Here is a 27,125-nt window from a genome sequence, read left to right on the forward strand (position 1 = left end):
CTCTTAACTTGGTAAGCAGTTTCATGTGTGGCACCCTGTCAAAGGCCTTCTGAAAGTCCAACTATACAACATCCACTGCATTCCCTTTATCAATCCTACTTATAATTTTCTCAAAGAATTCCAACAGGTTCGTCAGGCAGGATTTTCCCTGAAGGAAACCATGCTCACTTTGTACTATCTTGTCCTGTGTCACTAAGTACTCCATCACCTCATCCTTAACAATTGACTCTAACATCTTCCGAATCACTGAGGTCAGGCTAACTGGTCTATAATTTCCTTTCTGTTGCCTTCCTCCTTTCTTAAAGGACAATGTGCAAAAGCTCTGGTGAGAAAATCCTTCATTACCCACTACAGGCCTGCTACGTTTGTTTTGTGAGACAGCAGATGAACGAGAACAAAGTAATCAAACCCAGAGAAGATCAAAATTCTCAATACCTCTATATGTAAATTTCTGTGTGCACATGTTATTGTTACTGGACAATAAATTGCACGGCACAAGATTTTTGTGCACGCTGGTCATTACAAAGTAGAGGGAACATTGGTCCACAAATGGATGCTCTGGTACATCCCATATCAGCTCCAGTGGAACTTAAGCTGTTGGATAATCCAACCGTCCAGTTCACTGAGCATTAGTGATAAAAGAGAAATTCCTAGTGTGCGAACTCTTTCCTCTAATACTTCAGAATCAAAATCAGGTTTATTATCACCGGCATGTGTCATGAAATTTGTTAATTTAGCAACAGCAGTTCAATGCAATATATGATAATACTGTAAAGAAAGAAAAATCAATCATCAATTACAGGAAGTATATATGTATACTAATTAGATTAAAAATAGTGCAAAAACAGAAGTAATATATATTTTTAAAAAGTGAGGTAGTATTCATGGAATCAATGTCCATTTAGGAATTGTATAGCAGAGGGGAAGAAGCTGTTCCTGAATCGCCGAGTGTGTTCCTTAAGGCTTCTGTACCTCCTTCCTGATGGTAACAATGAGAAGAGGGCATGCCCTGGGTGGTGGGTCCCCTTAATAATGGATGCCGCCTTTCTGAGCCACTGCTCCTTGAAGATGTCTTGGATACTATGGAGGCTAGTACCCATGATGGAGCTGACTTAATTTTTCAACTTTCTGTAGCTTCTTTCAGTCCTGTGCGGTAGCCCCTCCCCCCCCCCACCACCATACCAGCCTTTGACATTGTTAACTTATTAAGCCTAATACAGGACGTGCTCACTCTGTGCTTCAGCAGAATGTCTTAGCCTTGTTTTGTCCCAACATAACTGGTGAGTGAGCTGGCATTCAGCTGGTTGACCTCCTGAAAATCTGGGTTTTATATCTGTCCTGGTGCTTCACAAAAGAGGAGAAATACATGTAGTGGGATCTTCAACAATTTGCTATGAATCACAACACCAAAGCCCTGTGACTGATGAAATACCGCTAGCGTGACATTTTGTCAGATGGGTCAAACTAGAAAATGTTAATGCTCGTCATTGAAATAAATAGTTTTTCAAAATTAATATTTATTTTCAAATAGTGTACTCTGTATATTTTCATATCTTTATTCCTGAAGAATTTCACTAGCATATTAAATATGATGAAATTATATTAACAAAGGAAAGCAAGGAGCTGATAGCATTTGATAACATTGGTATTAGCTGAATGAGTTATTCCTGCCTGTCATTCATTTCATCTCACTTTCATTATATATTATTATAATCTTAATCCTGACAGGCATATAAACTTTTGGAGCTAGATAAGATATAACCTTTTCTTTAGTGAGTAAAGAAAAGGTTTTATCTTATCTGGTTCAAAAAGTTTCTTTAGTCCTGATGAAGGGTCTCATCCCAAACATTGATTGTTTATTCCTTTCCATGGAAACTGCCTGACCTGCTGAGTTCCTCCAGTATTTTGTGTGTGTTACTCTGGATTTCCAGCATCTGCAGAATCCCTTGCGTTTATAGTTTAATGAATAAAGACTTCGGTGTGTGTGAACAAAATAAAGCAGTCACATGCTTTCTAATAAATCAATATAAGTATTGAAAACAAAAAAGGAATAAAATTCTACTCTGTACATGATCAAGATTTTATATCAACACAGACGAACACATTCATTATAAAATTATATGCATTAGTACGTCACTGAAAGGTAGATGAAACCCAAAACTAGTCGTGACTACATTCCTCAGGATTGTCCATAGGACATAGAATAGCACAGCACAGGACAGGCCCTTTGGCCCACAATGTCTGTGCCAAACACAATGCCAATCAATTAATTTGTACATGCTAGTCAAGTGAGTTATTCCAGGAAGGTGTCACAAAACATGCAAGCAGATTTATTAAAATTCGACAAGCTGACTAACTAACAGGGCAGCATAATGGAACTGCTGCTGCACTGCAGCAGAGACCCAGTTTCAGCGCTGTCTGTATGGAGTTTGCACGTTCTCCCTCTGATCATGAAGGTTTCCTGTAGGTGCCTCAGTATTCTCCTACATCCTTAAGATTGCCCTTTGTTAGAATAATTGAATATTTTTATCTTAATGTAGAAGCAAGAGTTAAAATCTGAGGAAACATGGGCAGAATTTTTAAAAATAGGATTAGTGTAAACATGTGCTTGGGGGTCCGTGTTGACTAAGTGAGTAAAAGGGTTTATTTCCACGCTGTATTACTCTATGACTCGTTGACCAACAACATAGCATAAACACATAGGGTCATGTTCATGTGTAACACTGAAAATATTTTTGGACAACTCAAAAAAGTAGAAACCGAGAGTGTATGTTAACTGTTGAGAAGTTTTACGTACAAAATTCTTTGGTTAACAATGGGCAATATTGACAAGCAGTTCATAGCACTTGATCTCTGGAGTCTCTTAGACATGGAATAACATTGTCTTCAGTTGCTGTTTTCTGTCCTACCATTCTGTGTTTATGTGAATTTGTATTCCAATGTTCAACTTCATCCTTCAAATCTCTAATAAAAGTTAATTCCAATCAATGCTCCTCCCAGCTCATTAATCTTGATTTCATTGGGTTCGGTAGTCAAAAAAACTGCAGTTACTTAAGGCCCATTTAGATCAGTCAGCTCCACATGGTACTTTGCCAAAATTTACTATTATCTCCTTCACACAGATTGTTCACACCCATTCCTGCCCTATTCTTTCTGCAGGCGTCTTATGTCACGAACAATCACTCATTCCACCTTGCCTTCATCAACTCAATGACCATCCAGATTTGGTTTGGCTTGACATATTTCCCAGTCTTTCTAAATAACAGGCTACTGATTGTACTGATGGTCACTGCATAGAAAAAGCTTTTTAACAGAGTTTACTTAAACTTCAGCTCAGTACTGCAACATTTCTTTATCAATACTTTTTAATTTTTCCTGATCTTCTTTTCCACTCCAACAACTTAGCATTCAGCAGATCATCTTTTTCAATTATTGACACCTCCACCACATGCATTTCCCTTCTTCCCTTCCAATGTATTTATTAACAATAAATAATTATGTTGTTTATTAGCAATAAATAAAAATGGAATTATCAACACACTGTAATAATTCCCGAATTTTCCTCATGCTTTGCATTTCACAGAAATCAGTTTGCAGAATACTTATGTTCCAATTTCTAGCTAATTACTTCTTAGTCTTTGATGCCGTTTATTTTTACAATGAGACTGACAAAAAGAATTCTATGAACAACAGCCAAGATTTTCAAAGTGTTTTCTTAATGAGGTGAGAACAGCGGCTTGGAATGGGATGCTTATCATGTAATGCAACTACTGGTTCCTTGCATGTGCATCTAACAATAAAGGACAATTTAGAGAAGGAAGGGAGTTTGAAGGGTATTGTGTGGCCTCTTGGCCACAGGTAATATACCGATTGCAAATTCCAGGGGTCAAAGAGGAAGCATTTGGCATCAAGGACAAGTCTGGATTGTTTCCTTCCTTTGAAACCAGGATCATCTGTCATTGAGTTACAAACAGCAGCACTTCATCTAAAAGGTCCTTAAATTTACCAGACCCAGTGTTCTGATGAAGGAAACAGGTTTAAATATTACAGTGAGCTAAAGGTGACCTGAGCTAATGCAGCAACACATCCCCGCACTGTTTGAAGATGACAGTAGGTCTAATAAGTAACAAAGGTTCACTGAAGAAAATTGGCCGGTTCTGGAAAACATTAGGTTGGACAGCAGCCCTCTCTTCACCTGCTTTATATCTTATCCGGTCCACTAGTCTTTGAATATATCAGGCATCAAGATCTCTTTTTCCCCTTAGTAATCCTCCTACCATTCTATTAGCATATGCTCTCAGATCAATCTGGTACAGGTCCACCATCAGAGGCTTGTAATTATTTGTGTACCAGCTGAAATCAAACTAGTTGATTTCACAATACTAGTGGTCACCAACCTTTTTAAGCCCAAGATCCCCTACCTCGACCTCAGTGAAAGGCAAAATCGACCCCAAATCAATTAGTTACACGCATGTGCACCGGGCAAGAAAAGACTGGAAATAAAACCCTGCAACCTGGAAGTAGAAATAATGCATGAAGACCAGGGGTCACCACCCTTTTTTTGCACCACGGAGCGGTTTAATATTGACAATATTCTTGCGGACTGGCCAACGGGGGCAGCGGGGGGGGGGGGGGGGGTTGTTAAACACGACCGGAATACAGCAATACTCGAAGCAGGTTCCTTATGTCCAGTCTATTCCGCAATTTAGTTTTCATGGCTCTCAGCAATTAGCTGCTGTCCCGTTTTCTCATGTTTTTTCCGCTCAAAAAACTCAACGGGTTTGTCTTTAAGCGCAGGGTGCTTGGACTCAAGGTACCGAAGCAGTTTTGAGGGCTTCATTGCCTCATTAGACAACCTCCGCCCACCAGACGCCTTGGCCAGGTGCAGTTGTTCCTGTGCCCGGGCTGCGGTGGTCGCAGTCCCGAGAGAGCGACTGACCGAGCGAGGAGTGCGACAGGGCGCGCGTCTGCCCCCCCTTGTAGGATCTATCGGCCAACAAAAGTTTGGCTCAAGGGATGACTTTCAGTAGATGGCAGCGAGGGAGCTGCTCTGATACTTATGGAACCCTGATTCCGAATTAGGTCTTCTGCGAATATTTTAGCACTGGGTTCCCCACGAACATTCGGTGTGGTAAACAAGTTTAGAGCCGGCGCCCATCTGTCCGCGCTCCAGGCCAGTAGCAAAGGCACTTCCCGCTGGCCGCGTGAGGGTATCACTGTGTTTAGGCGACTGATGACCTCGCGTGCATTCAAGTTCAAAAGTGGGCGTGACAGTGAGTGAGGAAAGGTGCAGCTGACTCATATCGTCTCCTTACGGCCCGGTGGTTGGGGACCACTGAAGTACACTGTAGTGCGTGGCGGGGGAGCTACACGCATGCGCACTGGGCAGAAAGAACGGAACTAAACCCCCGCAACCCGGAAACAATCTGTCAACAGTATTTGTGTATTCATTTTTCTTTTTTTTCTCGGGATCTACTGGGAAAGTCTCAAAGATCGACTAGTCGATCGCGATCGACAGGTTGGCGACCACAACTCTGGGACTTGATTAGTGAGGTGGTGGTGGGGGCAATACTGTTGAGCCTGTGCTCATACAAATGTAACATCAACCTCTATCTTGAAGACTAGGTTTTGGTAGAGAAGAGAAAGAGGTGAGGTAATACTGAGAATAGAAGAGATTCTGCAGATGTGAAACGACTTACTTACTGAGGTTATTACCTTGGTGCTTTATCTCTGCCGAAATGTCATCATGTTGCACAAATCCTTTTTAGGTGACTCAATATAATCTTAGATTTCTGCAACAAAAATGTATAGACCCTTTTATGCAGAGTGGACCTCCAATTTTTAGGGAAAATTATGTAGTATTGGAATGTGAGTTCCTTTTTTCACACAGGTCAGCAAGAAAATTGCTATAACAACTGACAGAAATTTCAAAAAAGTGCTGTTTTTTTTCGCTATAGCCAATTATAATCTTCTAATAAAGTCAACAGTTATAAGAGGTCTCTGTTCCATTTTGATAGTCAAATGTGTAAGAAGATCAAAAGAAATAGACTATTCCTGGTTTGTAATCTCTGCTCAGTATCTCCTGAATCCTGACAACCCATTATAGTAATAATGTGCCTGAAATATGTTTTATTCATACAAACTATTACTGATATTCAAGCAGTTGGCAATTCTTCTGAATGCCCTTTGAAGGATAAAATTACAATTTTGACCAATTTTTATGATTTGAAAAAGCTGCTCAAATTGCGCTAGTCTGTTGATTGAATACTGTGAAGATGTTGCCTTCTGCAGTCTTTTGGTGTCAGAAGAGCTTGTAAATGTGGCCTGCAGACTGTTTGTTCTCCCCTTCCTTTGTGATTCTTCGAAGGCCAGTATTTGCACAGCCTTGATCTTAATAGACCTGTCTTATGCTAATGCTCATGCAGTGAGGTTGAATCTCAATATGGGTAATGAGCCTTGGAAATAAAGTTATCTTGTCTTCCAGAAGCTCTTACCGTGCTTGAATAGAGTCTGGGTGATAGTGAATAGCCTTCAGAGGGTAGGTGCTCATAATATCAAAGGCTCTTTTATCAAGTTTGTGAGTGATGTGGTTACCACTAAAACTACAGCTTTAAATTTAAACAAAATATACGCTAGAACAAGCAAGTTGATGGAAGCATAGTGAAATAGCAGATTTTAAATTATGGTAAACAAGTGCAAGCAATTGAACAATTTGATAAATATATATTTCCTTGAAGAACTGAAAACCAATGGAAAAGTGGTACAACAATGGCCAGTTAGAAAGTGTGTTTGTTTATCAGGAGTGGAGGAGACTGAGAATGCCTGATCGAGGTGTGCAAGATTATTGAGAGGGGGATATAGATAGTGTAGACAGTAAGAATCTTTTCCAGTCATAGCACTACCTAAGGCAAGAATGCACAGGTTTAAGGTGAGAGGTAGGAGATTTAGCAGGGAATTTTTTTTCACACAGAGTGTAGATGGAATCTGAATTGAGCTGCCTGAAGGGGTGGTGGAGGCAGAAATTCACACAGAAGAAGCATCCGGACAAACACTTGAATCACAAAGGCCAAGAAGCCTAATGAAGAAGAATGGGGTGAGCAGAGACGGGTGCCATGTTCACATTGGAGGTCTTGTTGGATCTGTTTTTATGCTGTAAGACTGTATGACTATCTCGCTGAAGAAGTTGATTGAGTTAGATTCAAAGAAGCAACATAACGTGACTAGAATGATTGAGAAGGTATTTAAAAAATAGATAGAGCTTTGGGATAATTGAAAAGTTACACAATTGAGTAAAAAGTAAGCTAGCAAGAAATATACTTTCATTTCCAAAGGCAGATTAGTACCACAAAGCTTCCACTTCCATTCCCTGGCCTCCCAGTTTGGCCCAGTGAGGATCCCAGGTATACTTTCTGGTCCCCCTCTCACCACTCTCTTCTCCTCACCTGCCCGTCACCCTCCTCTGCTGTCCCTCCTTCCTCTTTTTCTTCCATGATCCACTGCCTATCCTATTAAATTCCTTTTTCTTCAATCCCTCATCTCGTCCACCTATCAGGTCCCAGCTTCTTACGTCATCCTCCCTCTCCCATGCACCCACCTTCCCTTCATCTGGTTTCACTAATCACCTGCCAGATTGTACACCTACCTCTCCACCCACCTTCTTATTCTGGCTTCTACCCCCTTCCTTTCCTATCCTGACAAAAAGTCTCAGTCTGAAATGCCGACTGTCTATTCCCCTCCAAAGAGGCTGCCTGACTTGCTGAGTTCCTCTTGTGCGTGTTGCTCAAGATTTGCAACATCTGCAGAGTCTCTTGTGTTTGTGTCCTTTAGTGTTTAGAGGATAGTGAAAAGGTCCCTTTTAAACTCAATGAAATCTTAAAGGACATGACAGAGTAGATGCAGGCAGGATGTTTCTCCTAAATGAGGGTGCTACATCCTTGGTGCAAAGTTACAGGGTAAGAGATAGGCCATTTATGACGGAGATGGGCAGAAGGTTCACTTAGATGTAGTGAACCTTTGAAATTCTTATCCCCAGTGGGCTGTGGAAATTCAGTTGTGAGAATTCAAAACAGATTTCTTCACATTAGGGAATCAAGGCATGTGGTGAGAGTGCTGGGAATGTGTGCCATTATCTAGATGAATGATGGTGCAGGCTTAAAGTGCAACATGGACTCATCTTGCCCTTATTATGTGAATTGGTAACTTTCTGTTGTAGAATATTGCTGTGATCTTGATATCATACATACTTCATTTGCCAGACTTTACCCTCTGCCAACTGCATAGAGTGAATCTATGACTCTCTAAGAATGTTCTTTATGTTCTCTAATCCTTTGTTATCATCAAGTCCCATTGTAAGCCCACATCAGCCAATATCACATTTTTATTTGCTGACCTTATGCTTCACTTCAATCTTTGGTTCTATATTACATGAATTTCCTTTGGTTTTCTTTCAGTTCTGCACGTTCATGCTTCAGTTAAACCACTGAAGAAGGTCTCACATTTAATTGCTGGGCTTTCTTTTCAGTGCATGCTTTGTAATCTTTGTTGGAGGAACTGTCATCAAATTCCACCTGAGTAGGTATACCACCGCCGGAGTTTCAGTCTCTGCAGCTTCTCTCGTGGAGAAAGCTCCCTATATCTGCTGCGTCTTATTTCAGGTGTATTTTCTCTGACTGGCATTAAGTACCTGAACAGCAGCCGTCAGATCACTATTTTATATAGCTATCCCATTCACACAACATTCTCTAGTGTCTGCTTGCACCTCTCAAACACATTAGCTAGTGGTCTGCCTAAGGGAGACCAGTGCATGAATGGCTGCCGAGCCTCCTTCCTGCGTAATACTATAATCTTTGCAAAACTGCACTCCTTCAACACAAATAATGATATAAAATATGCTTTTGGTACTACTTCCAATCATTCCATATACGGGATGAAAGACAAGTCCATTCGGATCCCTGGAATTGCCCATTATAATTCCAACATCTGTCATTATCAATTCCCTACATAAAAAAGACTTCCCTCCATTTTTTTTTCCAGAGAGAATCACTCTCCTCCTGCTCCCTCAAGTAACAACATCCCTACCTTATTGCCTCTTATCTGTGGGTTTTGTTTCTATTACTACACTGAAGAGAAGATGTAAGAGTAGAATTAAGCCATTTGGAGCACGAAGTCTGCTCCACCATTCAGTCATGGCTGATTCTTTCTTCAACCCCATTGTCCCACCTTTTCCCTGTAATTGTTAACCCCCTTACCAATCAAGAATTTATCAATCTCTGTCTTAAATACACTGAATGACTTGATGTTGACAACCCTCTGTAGCAACTAATTTGACAGATTCACCTCTCTCTGGCTAAACAAATTCCTCCTGATCTCAGTATTAAAGGAATGTCCAAGGCTGTGCCTTCAGATTCTAGGCTTTCCTACTCGTGAATATATCCACTCCACTTCCACTCTATTCAGCTAACAGATTTAATTCATACCTTCAATAAGAAAGCAGTTTTGGGTACAACGAAGTGTCAATAATCGTACTAACTGATACAAGTTATTTTTAGAAGTTGTACATGTCTTTGTACATGGCAGTGTTCATTACTTTTTTAATATGCTACCGGGTCTCCTATTGCATTGCTTATGCTGAAATGATGAATCTGGGTTTTTTTGTAACAATTAGGACATTGTCAAATGTGCGTTGGGGGTGGGAGGTCTCAAGATTAATCATCAATAAAAGACACAAAAAAATACAGACTTTACAAAAGACTTCAACAAATATCTGTGTACATACATTATTAATGTAACAACGAGATACTGAGTTGAACTAGAAGAATTTGTTTGAACAAAGAATGATAAATATATTACATACTGAGATTAATTTTCTGATTGTAGGGAGATGGTGCAAAGACTCCTTACATTTTCAACCTTCAAATGAAAGCTATAGCTGTGGGCCAGCAAGTCCACAGCTTATTTGTAGATCTTTACTTTGCACCATAGAATAGATTTCTTTGTTGCATGATTGCAATATATAAATAAAAGAGTATGAGTTGCTTACAAGAAAGTTTCAGTGTAATTGACTTTCTTTGTTTACTTCCAATGAAATCTGGTCATGGCATTCAACGCTGACCAGTTTCCTGAGCACTAATATGACCTATTTCTCATTCTCTTACAAACTGATGCCTTAATCTATTCCAGATGGACACCCTGGAGCCTCTCGGACTTAGTATCAGTGGAATGGCAAGATGCCCCTATGATCCCAAACAGGCCAATGTTGCACTCTTTGCTGGTAAGAATAATAACATTAACTTCAATTTGTTTTACCTGCTTTCAATTTTATAGCCAAATGAAAAGAACTATATTGAATAAGATATTTATTGGGCTAGATTGCACAGGATATGAAACACTGTTGCACTGTCACTTTGCTTTTGTTAACTGGTGAATGAATTATCTGCATTGCCTGACATATAGCAGGAACAGACACCAGAAAGATGGAGACACAAAAGATTGCAGATGCTGGTAATCTGGATCAAAACACTCAAAGTGCTGGCCTGAAAAGTCCACTCTTAGTTTTCTTCTAAGGGTGCTGCTTGACCTGCTGAGCTCAACTTGTGAAGAAAATTGCTGGGATCAAACCACAGTTGATGCTAACCTTTACCTGGAGCACCAATGAGCTATGCTTCCTCTAGGAAGCAAGGTTGATTCCATGCATTTTTATTTCTGTTCAGTCATCCATCAGGAAAAGGTGCATGTTTGGGCATCAGCTGAAAGAAGATTGAACAACAACAACATGCAGTTAATGTGCACCCAGGAGTAGTAAGAATTAAACTAACCAGGTTACGTGGGGATGATCTGTTGCCATCGGAAGCATGGTGACGTTTGCAGGCTGCCCAACATAATCTTTGCTGATTTGATTTGACGCAAATGACTCATTTCACAGTACATTTCAATGTATCTGGCAAAAAAAAGTTTATCCTAAACAAGAGATAAAAGGTGAAAGAAGGTGGAAGTTGAAGGGTGACCAAAAGTGTCATCACAGAAGTGAGATTGGAGGGCAGGTCTTATATGAGGATGGACACGTGTTAGCTACAAAAACAAGTTGGACAAACTTCCAGTCATCAACAAAATGATGGAAGATGCTGTCAATAATGCCGCCAATTAACAATAAAGTATCTATCTATCTTACTCTCCAACTACTTACGCCACAGTCTGACTTTCTCCAGGATCCTTTGACATGAAATCCCATAGTACTCTTGGTCCAACCATTAATCAAAGAGCTGAGTTCCAGAGATGATTTGTGGTTGCCTAGCTTCGACGTCAAGCCAACATTTGGCAATACCATGAGCCAACCTTCACCATCACTATCTTTGCGTGGCCTGTTGCCAATGTGCAACAAGTGGGAATGATTCAATGGTTGAATACTTTGCACAGTTGTGGTCATTAGAAGCAAATAAGGGACTGAGGAGTGACCTTATAGAAGTGTATAAAATGACAAGGGTCATAGATAGGGTATATATTTAGATAAGTATATGCTTAAGAAAGCTTTAGAGGAATCGATGCAAACACAGGCAAATGGAGCTAGCTTATATTTGGATATAAAATATCCAATGGAGCTAGCTGGATATTCTGGTTGGGATAGACAGTGGGCCGAAGGGCCTGGGTCTGTACTGTATTACTCTGTGACTCAAAATCACTGCAGCCCCACAACATCATTTGAGGATTTACTAAGGGCAATGTCCCACATCCATCCACCTTTAGCCATTTCTTCAATGAACTAGCTTCCATTACGAGGTTAGAAATAGGGGAGTTTGCTGGTGATAGCACATTGTGCAATTCTGTTTACCACTCTTCTGTAAATGTGGCAAGACTTGGCAAGCCAAGAGGCATTGGGTGTTAGGTGATGAGCACCATTAATGCCACTAAAGTACTAGCTAATGGCCACCTCCGACAAAACAGAGGGAAGCCACCTTGATATTCAGTGGCATTACTATTACCAAACACTCCTCTCTCACTGTCTTGGGAAGGTCCATTAAACAGAAACTGGACTGAACCAGCCACGTAAATACTATGACTAAAAGAGGAAGTCTTAGACTGGGTAGCTTGCACCAAATGAACATTGTCTATAATATATTTACTCTTGAGTGAAACTATCAGAACACTGAAGAGGCTGACACCAGTGAGGATGAAATACCTCACTGGATTTGTACCCAGCTTCCATCCACCACTGGCACACAGTCACTGTAATATGTATTATCTACAAGATGTGACATAGCTACTCACTTAGACTATCCTGACAATAACTCCCAAACCCTTGATGTCTGACAAGAACAAGGATAGCAGGAAACACCATCAAAAGACAACTCCAAGTAAAGTTCGAGACAGGATCTGATGCCTGACAGCTGTGGCATGTTTTGCATGCCTTTACTTTTTAAATAGTGAAACTTTTTAACATAAGTGGTAATGATGCTTCACTCCTCAATGAGCACAATACCTTTTATGCATGCCTTAAAAGAGAGAATAATGCTACACCTGTGTGAATCCCTTCAGAATGTGGCGACCCTGTGATCTCACACACAAGATGCTGGAGGGGAATAAATTGTTGGCATTTCAGGTCCTGTGTTCCACCAGCATTTTATGCATGTTGCTCTAGATTTCCATCTTCTGCAGAATCTCTTGGGTTTATGACCAATGTTGTCTGTCTTGGAGGCCAGTATCTGAACATCTTCAAGAGGGTAGACCCTAGCAAGAGATAAGGCCCTGATGCTGTACCTGGCCAGCTACAGAAAGCCTGGAGTTTTCAAAGACATTTTCAAACTCTCACTGTTGTGGTCTAAAGTTCTCATCCTGCTTCAAAAGGGCAGCAATCATTCAAGTGTTCAAGAAGAGCAGGGTGATTTGCCCAGTAGCACTCGCATCTACTGTAAAGAAGTGCTTCAAGAGCTTGGTTATGGCTAGAATTAACTCTTGCCTGAGCAAGAACTTCAACCAGCTGCAGTTCACCTACCTCTATAAATGTTCAACAGTGGATGCAATCTCATTGGCACTCCATTCTGCTTTGGAGCACCTCAAGAACAGCAAAACATATACAAGGTGCTGTTTATTGATTACAGCTCAGTGTTCAATATTATCATCCCCATAGTATTTATCACCAAGCTTCTAAGCCAGGACATCTGCAATTAGATCCTTGACTTCTTCATCAGAAGACTACAGTCAGAGTAGATCAGTGTTAACATTAACTCTTCGATGACAATCATCACTGCTCTAATCTCTCTACATTCATGATTGTGTGTGTAAGCACAGCTCAAATGCCATAAATAAGTTCACCGATGACATCACTGCTTTTGGTAAAATCTCAGATGGCATTAAAGATGCATACAGGAGTGAGATAGATCAGCTGGTTGAGTGGTCACAACAGCCTTGAACTCAACATCACCTTTACAAAGCAACTGTTTGAGAAAGGGGAAGCTGGGGGAACAAACACCAGACCTCATTGAGGGATCAGTGGTGGAAAAGGGTGAACAGATGTAAGTTCCTGGACATCAATATCTCTGAGGATCTATCCTGGGCCCAATACATTGAGGGAGTCTTGAAGAAGGCATTCCAGTGGCTCTACTTCATTAGGACTTCGAGCAGATTTGGTACATCAACAAAGACTCTTGCAAATTTCTAATAGATATACAGTGGACAGCATTCTGACTGATTCCATCATGGCCTGGTACGATGGCTTCAATGCACAAGATCATAAGAGGCTACAGAGGTTTGTAGAATCAGCTAGTTCCATCATTTGCACAACCTTCCCCACTATCAAGGATATCTTTAAGAGGCAGTGCCTCAAGGACATCACTTAGAATAGACGAAAAGGGGAGGAAGCAAAAGATTGATATTCAGATGAACTGATAATGTTGCATTTAGATTATATGGCTTATTACAATGGTGTTCAGGCCTCCAGTCCATTTGTCAATGGGATGGAATTTACAGGATTCTCAGACTGGTTTATGACTGATCTACACTCCCAATTTAGCCCAATCACAAACTTGGATATTATTCTAAACTGACAGAGAGAGAAAATGGTCTCGTCTTGTTCTGTTACTCATCCTTTGAGTCTTTGATAATCTAATACACTTCCAATGTTATTGGCTATTGAATTTAGCTTTTTCAACGTAGTAGCTGCTTTTGAACGAAAGTAAAGAATTCTTTAATTTCTCCCTGTAGATAATAAATTATTTACTGGAACAGTCACTGATTTCCTAGCGATTGATGCTGTTATCTACCGAAGCTTGGGAGGTAGTCCAACTCTCCGAACAGTCAAACATGACTCCAAGTGGTTCAAAGGTAGGTCATGTCAAAACCCAGCCACAAGAACAGTTAATAGCAAGAATATGCAAAACAGTAAATTTCACGTCATGTAAGATAGTGATAATGAACCCGGTTCTGATTCTGATTCATTTCAACTTGTGGACTTCTTGTAGACTCTACAATCCCCTTCCGATAATATGTTTGATTTATATAAATACGACAGAATATGTCAATACAAGGCATGCGGAGGATCTCTAGAAACCTATTAACCTCAACAAATGTCCAAGGTCACATTTTGATCAACAATCCACAAAAGCTCAATTCAGTCCTTAAATGGTACCCGATATTAGTTTCCACATTATGAACTTCACAAGGTGTAGGTTAAGTAATACTTTGATAAGGGCATCATATGTTGATACAGACTGCGTTAATGGAGAGTCTGGTAGTAGCACCTCTCCTCTTCACCTGTTTACACTTTAAAGCATCCTCTGTCGAATGCAATTCCACTCAAGACATGGAGCTTAGAAAATAGAGGACTATGTAGTAGGGACATTCTAGGCAGTTTCTGGAGTAGGTTACATGGTCAGCACAATGTGGGCAGAAGGGCCTGTAATGTGCTGTAGATTTCTGTTTCTGTATTCTATGTTCTAAGACATGAAGTTAAATGTCAGTGAAAATCTTTACAATCCTTCTCTGCTATTTAATGTTTTGTTATTGAGCAAGTAACACATGGAAGCACCATCACATTTCTTTGCCTTGCAAGATGTGATTCATGTTTGTGTGGCAGAGATTCTGCTTAAGGGGGACGGCCTATATTGCAAAGATGTTTGATCCAGATAATTGGGCTGGAAATTTGATGGGCTTGGAACAGTGAAGAGCCGTGCCTCTGGGGCCCACTTCCCACTGTGCATTGTTCCTGGAGGAAATTATGGCTCTTTGTATAGACCATAACACATGAAAGTTGACCAGAACAGTTACGTAAAAGAATTCTGTGTCGTTTCCACGGCATTGCTCTTAATCTCAGCCCAGACCTTCAGATGAAGAGATGAAAAGCAAATGTTCAAAGTATATCAAGTACCCAGGTGTTGAATATAACGTACTAAAATATTTATGACATTTCTGGATGACCCAATTATATCCCTGTGCTATAATCATTCCTAGGAACCTATCAATCTCCATATAGCGTGTATTGCTGGAAATTTAAACCTGAAGTCTCTTGAATCAAAGAACATTGAGATTCATGAAGCTTATTAAAATTCACATTAATGTTCCTGGACACTTTAAAGGAGGCTATATAAAAATATCTCAAGAAAAATTAACAGAGAGAATTATGCGTCATAAAATTGAATAAGAAATTGCTGACTTGAGCTGATTGAAATGGAGTCAATTGCTTTTTCCAGACCATAGGAAATATGAGATGTACAAAAATCACTCATAGGGGTATTTGAACAAATGAACAGCTCATACTTTCTGCAAAAAAAAGTCACAATATAGGAAAAGTCTAATAGCCTATTATCTAATTATTTGGAAATCTAGATGGTTTGGCATCTGTCTCAATAGGAGCTGATTCCCATTCGCCCCTTAACACACAGGAGCTGCAGTTTCTGTGCGCTCATTAATACACTGAATCCCTGGTTCCCTGCTTCCATTAATGTACTGCCACCCAAACCCATCACTCTCTTTAAACTCATCAGGGCCCTATTTCCTGCACCCCTTTAACTTGCCAAATTCTTTTACATCAATATCTTTTAAAAGGGAAAGTGTTAATGTATTAAGTGAAATAAAATCTAATGGTCCGGAAAATCTGCCAGTCCATTGCCACAGAAGTCATGAACATGATAGAATCATGGAGTTTCACTGCATATTGTAGTAAGTTGTAATTATATCTTGTCATATCATAATCATCTATTGCTCTTCTCATTAACTTCAATGTTTATTCATGTTTTATCTATTTCCTGAGGTACTGGCGTAATCTTAGCCATTCTAGAATAGCTCTAGATTCACTGCTACTTTACACTAAATCAGGCCATTTTAGTCAGTATTCGAATTGTGCTCAGTGCCTAAGGGCTGAGGACGGAAGAATTCATCCACAGCTGAACGTGCGCCATGACCTTCCTGGATAGATGGGATGTTCACCACATTCAGACAGCCTGCTAACATGATGGTCATGTTCTTACGTTTAATTAAAAAAACTTATATACTGGAGAACAATTTCACAGTGTTAATTAAACCAGGGATTCACCACTTACTCGTCTCAAAATGGATAGCTTCCTAAATAAGTATGGCCAGATAGTGCATTTGATAACTTCCAACTTTTTGATAGCTCCCATGGCAATTTCATCAGAATGGTGATGCTTCTCTTTGAAGTCTTTCTCTCCTGTCAGCTGGTCATCAATTTCTGTTTTCATCATCTTATACTTTCCCTTTAATAGTCTCCTACTTATTAAAAATGATATCAATTATGCTGTGTCATAATAATTAATAGAAACTGATATATTAATGTAGCTTCTCTTCACTGCACCTAATTATGTTTGTGCAATTTGTGATGATTAAAGTGGATTATAATGAAAACTGATTCAATACATTTGCAATAAAATGTTCATTACATTGAAAGGTGTTAAACCAATTTACAATTACATCATTTTTTTCTGTAATGGGTTAATATGTGATTAGTACAATGTCGTCCTTAATGCTGGTGATGGTAGTAGGATCAGCTCTGTTGTATCTGATTTTCTTTCAGAACCATACTTTATCCATGCGGTGGAATATGGTCGTCATGTTTTCTTCTTTTTCCGAGAAATTGCTATGGAATTTAACTACCTGGAAAAGGTAATAGGGAATTCTGGATATGTGTAATGAGCTTTGTGAGTAATATTCTTAAAGGGAATACAAAAGCAATATTTGTGTCCTCAATCTTAGAAATTAAATTTTTATTATTTAGATTTTGGAGAATCTTCATCCTTGGCTTCTCATTCAACAGTCAAATATAGCCTGATTACAGAATGTGATGCTCAAGAAAATATGCGATGAGAAAGGAATTTTGAATGTCAAATGCATTTCCTGCATCATATTGCATACAGCCAACATTTTTCGGATCTCCTTGGTTACTTCAATCCAATCAAACACCAGAAATGCATTCTAGAATCCATCACTCTGATTTCCTCCAATAATATTGCAATGCCTTCAACAACAGTAATCTGATCCCATAGTGCTCATCCCATTTCCAGCCCTAACATCTAATCATCCAAGTTGAGTTTGTTACTTAGATGAACAGAAGGGCTACTACACACACAGATCAAACAGTGGATGAGGAAAAATAATATGGGAGTCTTGTCTGGAATGAAGTTTGACTTTTTTTTATGGAGGTGCCATTCGATCAAACACAATCTGTATAAGACATACAAAAAAGCTGGATGAACACAGCAGGTCGAGCAGCATCCGTTGAAAGGAGCAGTCAACGTTTCGGGCCGAGACCCTTCATCAAGACTAAAGAAGGAGGGGGCAGGGGCCCTATAAAGAAGGTGGGGAGAGGGTGGAAAACCAATCAGAGGAAAATCAAGGGGTAGGGGAGGGGAAGCAGGGAGGGGATAGGCAGGAGAGGTGAAGAAGGAATCTAAGGGGAAAGCACTATGGGTAGTAGAAGAAGGCAGAGTCATGAGAGGTGATAAGCAGCTAGAAGAGGAGACAGAGTAGAGGTGGGACGGGCTTCATTGTACCTCTTGATTTGACCACAGCATCTGCAGTGCACTTTGTGTTTACAATCTGTATAAGGTTCAGTCACTTTACTCTTCAAATCCTTTCAATGATTCTCTCTCCTCTAGCTTATCTGTAATAATGATGTGTGGGATGAAGAATGAAAAAAAAACCATGATAAACTTATGGTGTTTGTGCCAGGAATCTTTATTGGACTAGTGTACCTTAAACTGTTCAGATAGGACAATCATTTGTAACCCAACAGTGGACAACTGAAACGTTGTGTATTTCAGCTTCCATTCATCAACTGAATGATTAATGAAGTACAGTTCCCTCAACAGTCATGCCTAGCTGGTTCAATTCTCAAATATATCCATTGTTAATTTGCCTGCTTAAAGGAGAATACAGCTGGTTCTGTCCGCTTGGTTTGATGGAGACACATTTCTGCTTCTACTTAAGGGTTCAGAAATCCAGAACTATCAGTGTTGCATTCTGAATCAGGGCAAGGACAGGCACAACTGTGAGGATTGGAACTTGTTCAATTGCCTTTCCTTTGATAGCCAGACCATTACAAAAAGAAAGGTCAATTAAGTAGGGAACAGCAAACGGGCATACTCACTCTACCTCTGAACGGAATCAGGGAACTGGTAACTTAATTATTTTAATGAAATCCGAACAGTTTCTTAAGTTAACTCTACACGTAATCACCTTAACCGCTAACAATGTAGGAATTGATTCAAATGGATAAGAAAATTGTGAAGTTATTTCCCAACGTTCTCATATGAAATGGCTGTAGGGTATACAATTGGCCTCTGTCTCTGTGCTGTTGGAAGAAATATTTTATATCTTCTTGCACCAGTATAGGACAAAATCCTATAGTGAGAAAGCCTGCCATTAGTATGCATTACTTAGCTTTTCTTAAAGAACTGTCACTTTGATAAAATGCCATATCATCATCAATCCATGTGGAAACCTAGCCCAGTGTAAATAACTACCTTCAAGAGAGAAGGGGGAAAATTGGACCAAGTGATGGGATGTCTACTTTTTCTCTCTCTCTCTCTCTCTCTCTCTCTCTCTCTCTCTCTCTCTCCCTCCCTCACCCTCTCCCTCTCCCTCCCTCCCTCCTCTCTCCCTCTCTCTCTCTCTCTCTCTCTCTCTCTCACTCTCACTCTCTCTCTCTCTCTCTTTTACAGGTGGTTCTCTCCAGAGTTGCTCGGGTCTGCAAGAATGACATGGGAGGCTCCCAGCGAGTGTTGGAGAAGCAGTGGACATCCTTCTTGAAAGCACGCTTGAACTGCTCAGTGCCTGGAGATTCACATTTCTACTTCAATGTCCTTCAGGCTGTTACCGACATCATCCGGATTAATGGGCATACCATCGTACTCGCCATATTCTCCACTCCCTCCAATAGGTAATAAACTTTCCAATAAATTAAGTGTATATTCCACCCATTGAGATTCTGTGGTTATGTGATTTATATGTAAAGCACGTCAATTTTAATGTACAAAGTACCGATCATCTGGAGACTTGGATAAGGAAGTGGAATGGTGTGTTAGTAAATTTGCAGATGACACAAGCTGGTGATATTGTGGTTAACGTAGAAGGTTGTCATAGAGTACAATGGCACTGCAGAACTGGGCTGGAAATGGAGTTCAGTTCTGAAAAGTGTGAAGTCATACTGTTGTAAGATCAGACTAAAAGGCAAAGTACAGGTTTAATAGCAGGATTCTTAGTAGTGTGGAGGAACAGAGGGATCTTGGGGTCCATGTACATAGATCCCTCAGTTTCCTCACAAGTTTATAGGGCAGTTAAGAATGTGTATGGTGTGTTGGTCTTCCTCAGTTGGTTGTTTGTGCTTAAGAGCTGTGAGGTAATGTTGCAGATTTATAAAACTGTGGTTCGACCACACTTGGCGTATTGAGTTCATTTCTGGTCCCCACATTATAGGAAGAATGTGGAAACTTTAGAGTGGGTGCAGAGGAGATTTACCCCCACAACAACCCCCCCAGCATGCTGCCTGAATTAGAGAGCATGTTATGAGGATAGGTTGAGCAAGCTAGGGTTTTTCTCTTTAGAGAGGAGGAGGTTGAGGCCACTTTACAGAGGTACAGGTGCCCCCCCCCCCTTACAAAGGTAGAGCGTTCCTATGAAACCTTTCTTAAGCTGAAATGACGTAAAGCGAAGAACCATTAATTTGTATGGGAAAAATTTTCATAAAAGCGAAAATCCTCTTTGTAATGCGAAAACAGGTGCTAATGAAGGTCTTTTGTAAAAGCGAAGTGGCATAAAATGAGCATTTGTAAAGCGGGGGACATCCATATATAAGTTGATCAGAGGTGTACATAGATTGGACACCCAGCACCATTCTCCCACGATAACAATGACAATACTCTGAGAGTGAGGAATGATCCATGGTTTGGACGATTTAAGCACCAGGACAAGTTGAAAAGGTCAGGATATTAAGGCCAGAGGGAAAGGATGGGCCGATTCAGCTCGCTACTCTGTCAGGTTTGGCTTCATGGCCGTGGACTCATTTTCATGAGCTTCAGCTCTGAATGTTATTTGCTTACTTTTATTGTTTACGTGATTTTTTTGGGAGCACATTGCGTGACGATCTTTTTTAATGGGTTCCGTTGGGTTTCTTTGTTTTGTGACTGCCTGTAAGGAGATGAATCTCAAGGTTGTAAATAGTATGCATACTTTTATAGTAAATGTACTTTGAACTTTGAACATATTTTTAAGGTGATTGGAGGAAAGTAATGGGGGGATGCAAATGTAGGTTTTTTATACACAGAGTGTGGTAAGTGCATGGAATGCACTGCCAGGGTTATGATAGCAACAGATACTTTAAGGACATTTAAAAGACTTTTAAATAGGCTCATGGATGACAGAAAAATGGAGGGCTATGTAGGAGAGAAGGGTTATATTGATCTTGGAGTAGGTTAAAAGATCAGTACAGCATTGAGGGCAAAAGAGCCTGTACTATGCTGTACTTTTTAATTCTATATTTTGTAAGAACATATTTTGAATCCAGCAAGGTGATTCATGTATTAGCCATGGCTGGAAAAATGCAGCCACCCCTTCAGCTTAGCACATTTGAGTCGTAGGGTCATAGAGCACACAAACAGTCCATTCAGTCTATCTAGTCCATGCAAGTCAAGGTGCCCATCCTTGCCAGTTTCATTTGCTTTTGGCTCATAACCCTCTAAAACAGGGGTCCCCAACCTTTTTTATGCCATGGACTCCTACCATTAACGGAAGGATCTGTGGACCTCAGGTTGGGAACCCCTGCTCTAAAACATACCTATCCATGTATCTGCCTAACTATTGTTAATGAACCTGCCTCAGCCACTACCATTTCATATAGGGACCACCCTCTGGGTGAAAAATTCACATTAAACTTATGCCCTCTTGTTCTTGATTCCCCAGCCTGGGAAATCAGCTCTGCCTCTAGTCTGACGGAGGACAGATGTGACCTCCAACTTGTCTCTGTCTTCCACATTTCAATATGCAGGTGCTGAACTGCTGGCAAACATTAAATATGATTCAGATCACTGCTGAGCGTTGTGAGATCAGGTAGGTACAGCATAAAACATCTCTGCTTGGAAAGGCCACTAATCTCAGAGAGAGATGCTGCTTCCTCCACTGGCCAGTCTGTGGGTTTCCAGGTTCATTTCCATAGATTCAAAACACTCTTTCTGCAAGTCTTTGCCCACTGAAAAATTGACTTAGCATTGTGTTGCACTGACAGGCAATAAATCATTCCACAATATGGGAATCTTTCTAACCCAGACCTCAGGTGTGAATGACTCATGTTGAACTCATTGTCCCACCCAGTTCATTTGCCTCATTGTTTTTAACAAAACAAGCACAAAACGTAGCAACACACACAAAATGCTGGAGGAACTCAGCAGTCATGCAGTGTCTGTGGAAAATATTTAGCAGTTGACATTTTGGGCTGAGACTCTTCTTCAGGAAAGGAAGGGGAGAAGTCAGAGTAAGAAGGTGGGGGGTGGGTGGGGAGGAAGAAGTACAACGTGGTGGGTGATAGATGAAACTGGGAGAGGGGGAAGGGGTGAAGTAAAGAGGTGGGAAGTTGATTGCTAAAAGAGAAAGGGCTGGAGAAGGGGAAGTCTGATAGGAGAGGACAGAAGAGCATGGAAGAAAGTGAAGGGGAGGAGTATCAAAGCGAGGTGATGGGCAAGTAAGGAAATAAGGTGAGAGAGGGAAATACAGATGGGGAATGGTGAAAGGGGGGTGCTGTAGGACATAGTTCTTTAGTAAACAGAGGTACTGAGAATCTGTTGTCAATCATCACCAAGTGACTCAGATTAAACTACCTTTTACAACCTTGGCATTAGTTTCTGTAATAAAATATTTCCCCTCAAGAATATAATATTTCTGGGCCAAGTCATGGAATGTCAACAATCATAATGCATCACTTTCTAATGTAGATGAGTTAAATTCAAGAAATAATGACTGCCAAGCTCTCCAAATTGTTCATCAGCAGTCAGAAGTCCAAACAAGTCTTTATTACTATAGAAACCCATTTTGAAAATTGATTTGAAAGACGCAGTAAGCAGCATGTTTTAATCAAGAATGAATGCTGGGTTAACAGGTCTTTGAATTTGAATAGACAGCTCTTTGGAATCCTGTCAAAATACAAAACCAGGACACTTGCAGCTTAGTAGCATAGGTCTCCCAAGTGTCATTGCTCTGTAGATGATTTGTGTTAGGAATATGTAATGCAATATCAAAATCTGAAAATCATGTGAAACTGAGGGTGGGTGTGGATCTATTCAGCAACACTGAGGAAGATTGCATTATGATGCAAGAGGTCACTTAAGAAAGAGTGCATGCAGAGAGTTAAGTGCAAAATTAACTGTAATATAGATAAATGTAAGATAAATGCATTTGGTAAGAAAAATAAAACCATCAGACAAATTATAGAAAATAAAATGAGGAGGAAGCAGAGAGCAAAGGGATCTAAGGATAAGCATAAAGAATTAACAGAAATAACATCACATTCAAATAATTTCATTATTCATTTCCAAGATCTAGACATGCCATATGTGGCCAACAATTTGGGCAGAGACAGAGGTTGACAGATTCTTGATTGATCAGGTCTTGAAGGGATATGGGGAGAAGGCAGGAGATTGGGGCTGAGAGGGAAATGGATCCACCATGATAAAATGGTGGTATTATGATCTTAATTCATCTGTCTAAATGTGGATTTTCATACTTCATTGAAGAAAAAGTCCCACCTGATTGTTGCAGTTTCTCTTTTCTAGTTACATGTTTGTTTATGTGTTATGCTAATAAAGCATGAAATACTCATTACTTCTTTACTTAAGAGAGCTCCTTGATGTGACCTCACTCATGCCATGTTGTGACATCAACGGAGTATCTCTCATATCACCTTCTTCTGTCAAAATTTAGACCAAAGCTGTCTAGAGCTAAGCGATGCTGATAATATTGTCAATGACGTTTTCCATCACTTTAACTGGATCAGACCTGTGCACTGGATTTAGTAGTGTCCATTTGCAGCTTTTGAATTCAACAGACCATAAAAGAGCACTTAGATTCAGGAACCCAAATTCAAATGTCTATATTAATTAAATCAAATAATGTAGAGTGTGAATAAGAGCAATTATTAGCATTGGTGACCACTGAACTATTAAAGTCATGAAGGATTTGTAACTGCCATTGGTTGTTAGTGCTGAGATGATGGCTTCTCCGGGCTTCATTCCGTGGTCTCTGCATTTGAGTCATGCAGCTCAGAACCAGACTCTTCAGTCCAAACGATACACACTGATCAAGTTGGCCTCATTTGCCAACACTTGGAACATATTCCTCTAAACCATTCCTATCCACGTACCTGTTTAATGTGATTAATGTATCTGACTCAAACCACTTCCTCAGGCAGGTCATACCATATACAGCCCACTGTCTAGGTGAAAAAGTTGCCTCTCAAATTCTTAGTAAATCTGTCTACTCTCATTTAAAATCCATGTCCTCAGACTCTTATTTCCACAAACTTGGGAAAACGACTTTGTATATTCAACTTATCTATACCTCTTATATTATACATTATAAGATTACCCCCTCATTCTCCTTCACTCCAGTGAATGAAGTCCTAGCTTGTCAAGTGCTGGCAACATCTTGTAAATCTTTTGTGTACTCTTTCCAGCTTACTGGTATCTTTCTTGCAGTAAGGTGACCAAAAGTGAGCACAATGCTCTAGATGCAACTTCACCAATGTCATGTATAGTTTGATTCACGTGACAAGGTATTATGAAACAGCCGAGAATCTTGGGTGTAGCAATGTCCCACCAAAAGCTCAGCAATGGTGATGAAGGCTTGAGTTTTAAAACCGGATATCCTTCCGGCCAAGCTGCTCCAGTACACCTATGACTCGGACATCTGCCAATGGTGGGAGTTGTTGACTCTTTGACTCCATTATCCAGTGGCATTTGTTCACCAATAACCTGCTCACTGAAGCTCAGTCTGTGTTTCAGGAGGATCACCTAGCCCCAGCATTCATTACAGCCGTGGTCCATATTTTGACAAAAGGCTGAATCTGGATGATATGAGAGTTGTTGCTCTTGATTTTATAAGATTTTTTGATGTAGTGTGACATCCTGGGAGTGGCAATATTTTCAGTGAAAATGCCTTGTTGATGAAAGGAGAATGGCCAGACTGCTTCAAGCTGACAGGAAGGTGACAGTAACTCAAATAACCACGTGTTACAACAGTGATGTGCAGAAGAGCATCTCTAAACACATAACACACTGAACCTTGAAGCGGATGGGCTACAGCAGAAGAAGACCATTCCAGGCTCTACTCCTGTACCTTCTAAAGTAGCCACTGAGTGAAGTTCTCACCTGTAAAATATAGTAAACAAGGGATCTCAAATGAACAATTACATATATAATTCTGGCTAAAATCCCTTATACTGCAGTTGTCCAGGCAACATCTTGGTGAATCTCTTCTGCACTCTCTCCATTTCTACAGCATTTTTCCTGTAGTGCGGTGACCAGAACTGTACTCAATACTCCAAGTGAGGCATAACCAATATTTGATGTAGATGCAACATGGCGTTCCAACTCTCAAATTGTATTGCTCAGCCTTGTGTCTTCTTCACTACCCTATTCAGTGCATCAGTACTTTCAGCAAGGTATGGATTTAACTTTTTAAAAATGTAGGAAGCTGAGTTTTTAAACGTTAAGTCCACAGCTCCTTGAAAATATTAATCAATTAATTAAAAAATAACTAATTAATAAAAAGAAAGCAAAAACAGGTCAGGCTAAACATACCTTCCTGCTTAGCATGTTGTCATTCCTACTTTCTTCCTTTTTTTCATGTTCGCAGTCTGTAACAGTCTGTCCTCTCACTTACCACATAACCCTGTTTACAGTTTATCCCCATGGTCATCCGAGTTTTATCCATCGGAAGCATCCCCTCCCCCTACAGCTTAACAGGCTTCTTTTTCCTCCTTCCCAGTTCTGACAAAGAGTCTTTGACCGGAAGCGTTAACTCTGTTTGTAAACCTACCTGGATGGCATTTCCAATAGATTTTTTATTATATTTTAGATTTCCAGCAATTGCAGATTTTTGTTTGATTTTCTATTTAAAAGGCAACAAACACCCTTTTTCCCAGAACACTTCAACAACCAGTAGTAGCTCATTTCCAAATTCCATATAAGTTAAGATTTTCAATATGACACTATTTAAGTGGCAATTAAAGGGGTTTAGTTCTGTGTTTCTGACCATCACAGATGAAGTCTAAACTTCAGTCTTATTCTATGAGGGGAACACATTAAATATAACATTCTAAAACATTTTGTATGAGAACCACTGCTCTGTTATTGGTAAAGCTGAGCACTGGACTGTGGCTTATGCAATTCACAGAAAGTGAGGGAAAATATGCAGAAATAGTGACCTAAGTAATCCTATTTGTTCAATTTAGCCTAACTACAGAATGATACTTGGAGAATCGACAGAGTCCTGGAAACAGATTGATTTAGTTGTGCACAGTGAAGAGGCACAGAGGGTAAAGGAAGAGAAAGAGTACATTAAATAAATGAAATCTAATATCAAAAAGGTATGAGTTCATTCAAGCGCGACTTACAGGAAGAAGCTGGGTGATGATTACATATCTGTTGGCCGATTGCGAGTTCTGATTTGTGTAATTCAGACTTGGCTCAGCACAATCATCGTACTTTTACTTCAATTCAACGTACAGAATAGCAATTACGATTAGATTTCTTTGGGTCAAAAAGACATAAATAGGATGCGTGTTGGATGTCCTAAGGTTAGTTTTCTCTGACAGACAACACAGCTCAGCATCTCCTTTTCCCATTTGATTCAAGGGTCTGTCCCGCTGAGAGCAGCAACAAATTTTCCAAGACAAAGAGGAATGATTTTCCATGATTCATGGAAACAACCGTACTACCTATTGGCTATTTAGCCACTGGCAAAGGCATGTTCAAATATCACATGAATCTTGTTTCATTTAAGACTCACTCTTCTCAACTTTACTGTTAGCTAAAATGTTCCCATCGTTAAAAGGAACAATTTTATATAGTTTTCTGTGCAATCCCTGCTGACCTTCAGAATATTGGAAGAACATTAAGGTAAGCAGCAGAAATCAATTCGAATTCAAGTTTCCAATGTATCCCTGAGGAGATGGGCTGTCTGTCAAGGGACTTTGGGATGATTTGATCGCCACAGTAAAGGAGTTGTCCTTTCTTAATAATAATGATTGAAATACAATTCCTGTGGGGGCAGTCATGTGAATTGTGGTGTTCGCTAATGAGCTTGGCATGGTAGAAGACGTCCCAGGGGGCTGAGCTATTGAACTGAGCTGACAGAACCAAAGGTTTTGACGAGTGATATTCAGAGTGATATTAGCTTTAAGGTAGGTCAGAGGACCTACCACTATTATCGAGTCTGCTGTACTTATATGATAACTCTGTTGTTTCTGCACTACAAAGCAAATATTTTTGCAATCTCAGATGCAATGCTGAAAGGGTGCAACATTGCTGCAGATACCACATTGAGAATGAATTCCTAGCATGAGCATCTGAATGCCTGCAGGCGCAACCTCCATGTCACTATACCAAGGGAAACATTTCTGATTTACTTTTCCTTCC

General features: G+C 40.1%; 1 protein-coding gene across 10 annotated transcripts in view; it reads left to right on the plus strand.

The window, feature by feature from the left end:
• The window catches only part of sema6bb (sema domain, transmembrane domain (TM), and cytoplasmic domain, (semaphorin) 6Bb), a 533,030-nt gene that overhangs the window by 407,909 nt on the left and 97,996 nt on the right, over positions 1-27,125 (plus strand). For all 10 annotated transcript variants that reach the window (XM_073068714.1, XM_073068715.1, XM_073068716.1 and 7 more), the window contains 4 exons: positions 10,180-10,270; positions 14,194-14,313; positions 17,018-17,106; positions 19,164-19,381. In XM_073068714.1, coding sequence (XP_072924815.1) covers positions 10,180-10,270; positions 14,194-14,313; positions 17,018-17,106; positions 19,164-19,381 — 518 coding nt within the window. The remainder of the gene's footprint in view (positions 1-10,179; positions 10,271-14,193; positions 14,314-17,017; positions 17,107-19,163; positions 19,382-27,125) is intronic.

Source organism: Hemitrygon akajei, chromosome 16 (genome assembly GCF_048418815.1).
Source record: "Hemitrygon akajei chromosome 16, sHemAka1.3, whole genome shotgun sequence".
Taxonomy (NCBI): domain Eukaryota; kingdom Metazoa; phylum Chordata; class Chondrichthyes; order Myliobatiformes; family Dasyatidae; genus Hemitrygon; species Hemitrygon akajei.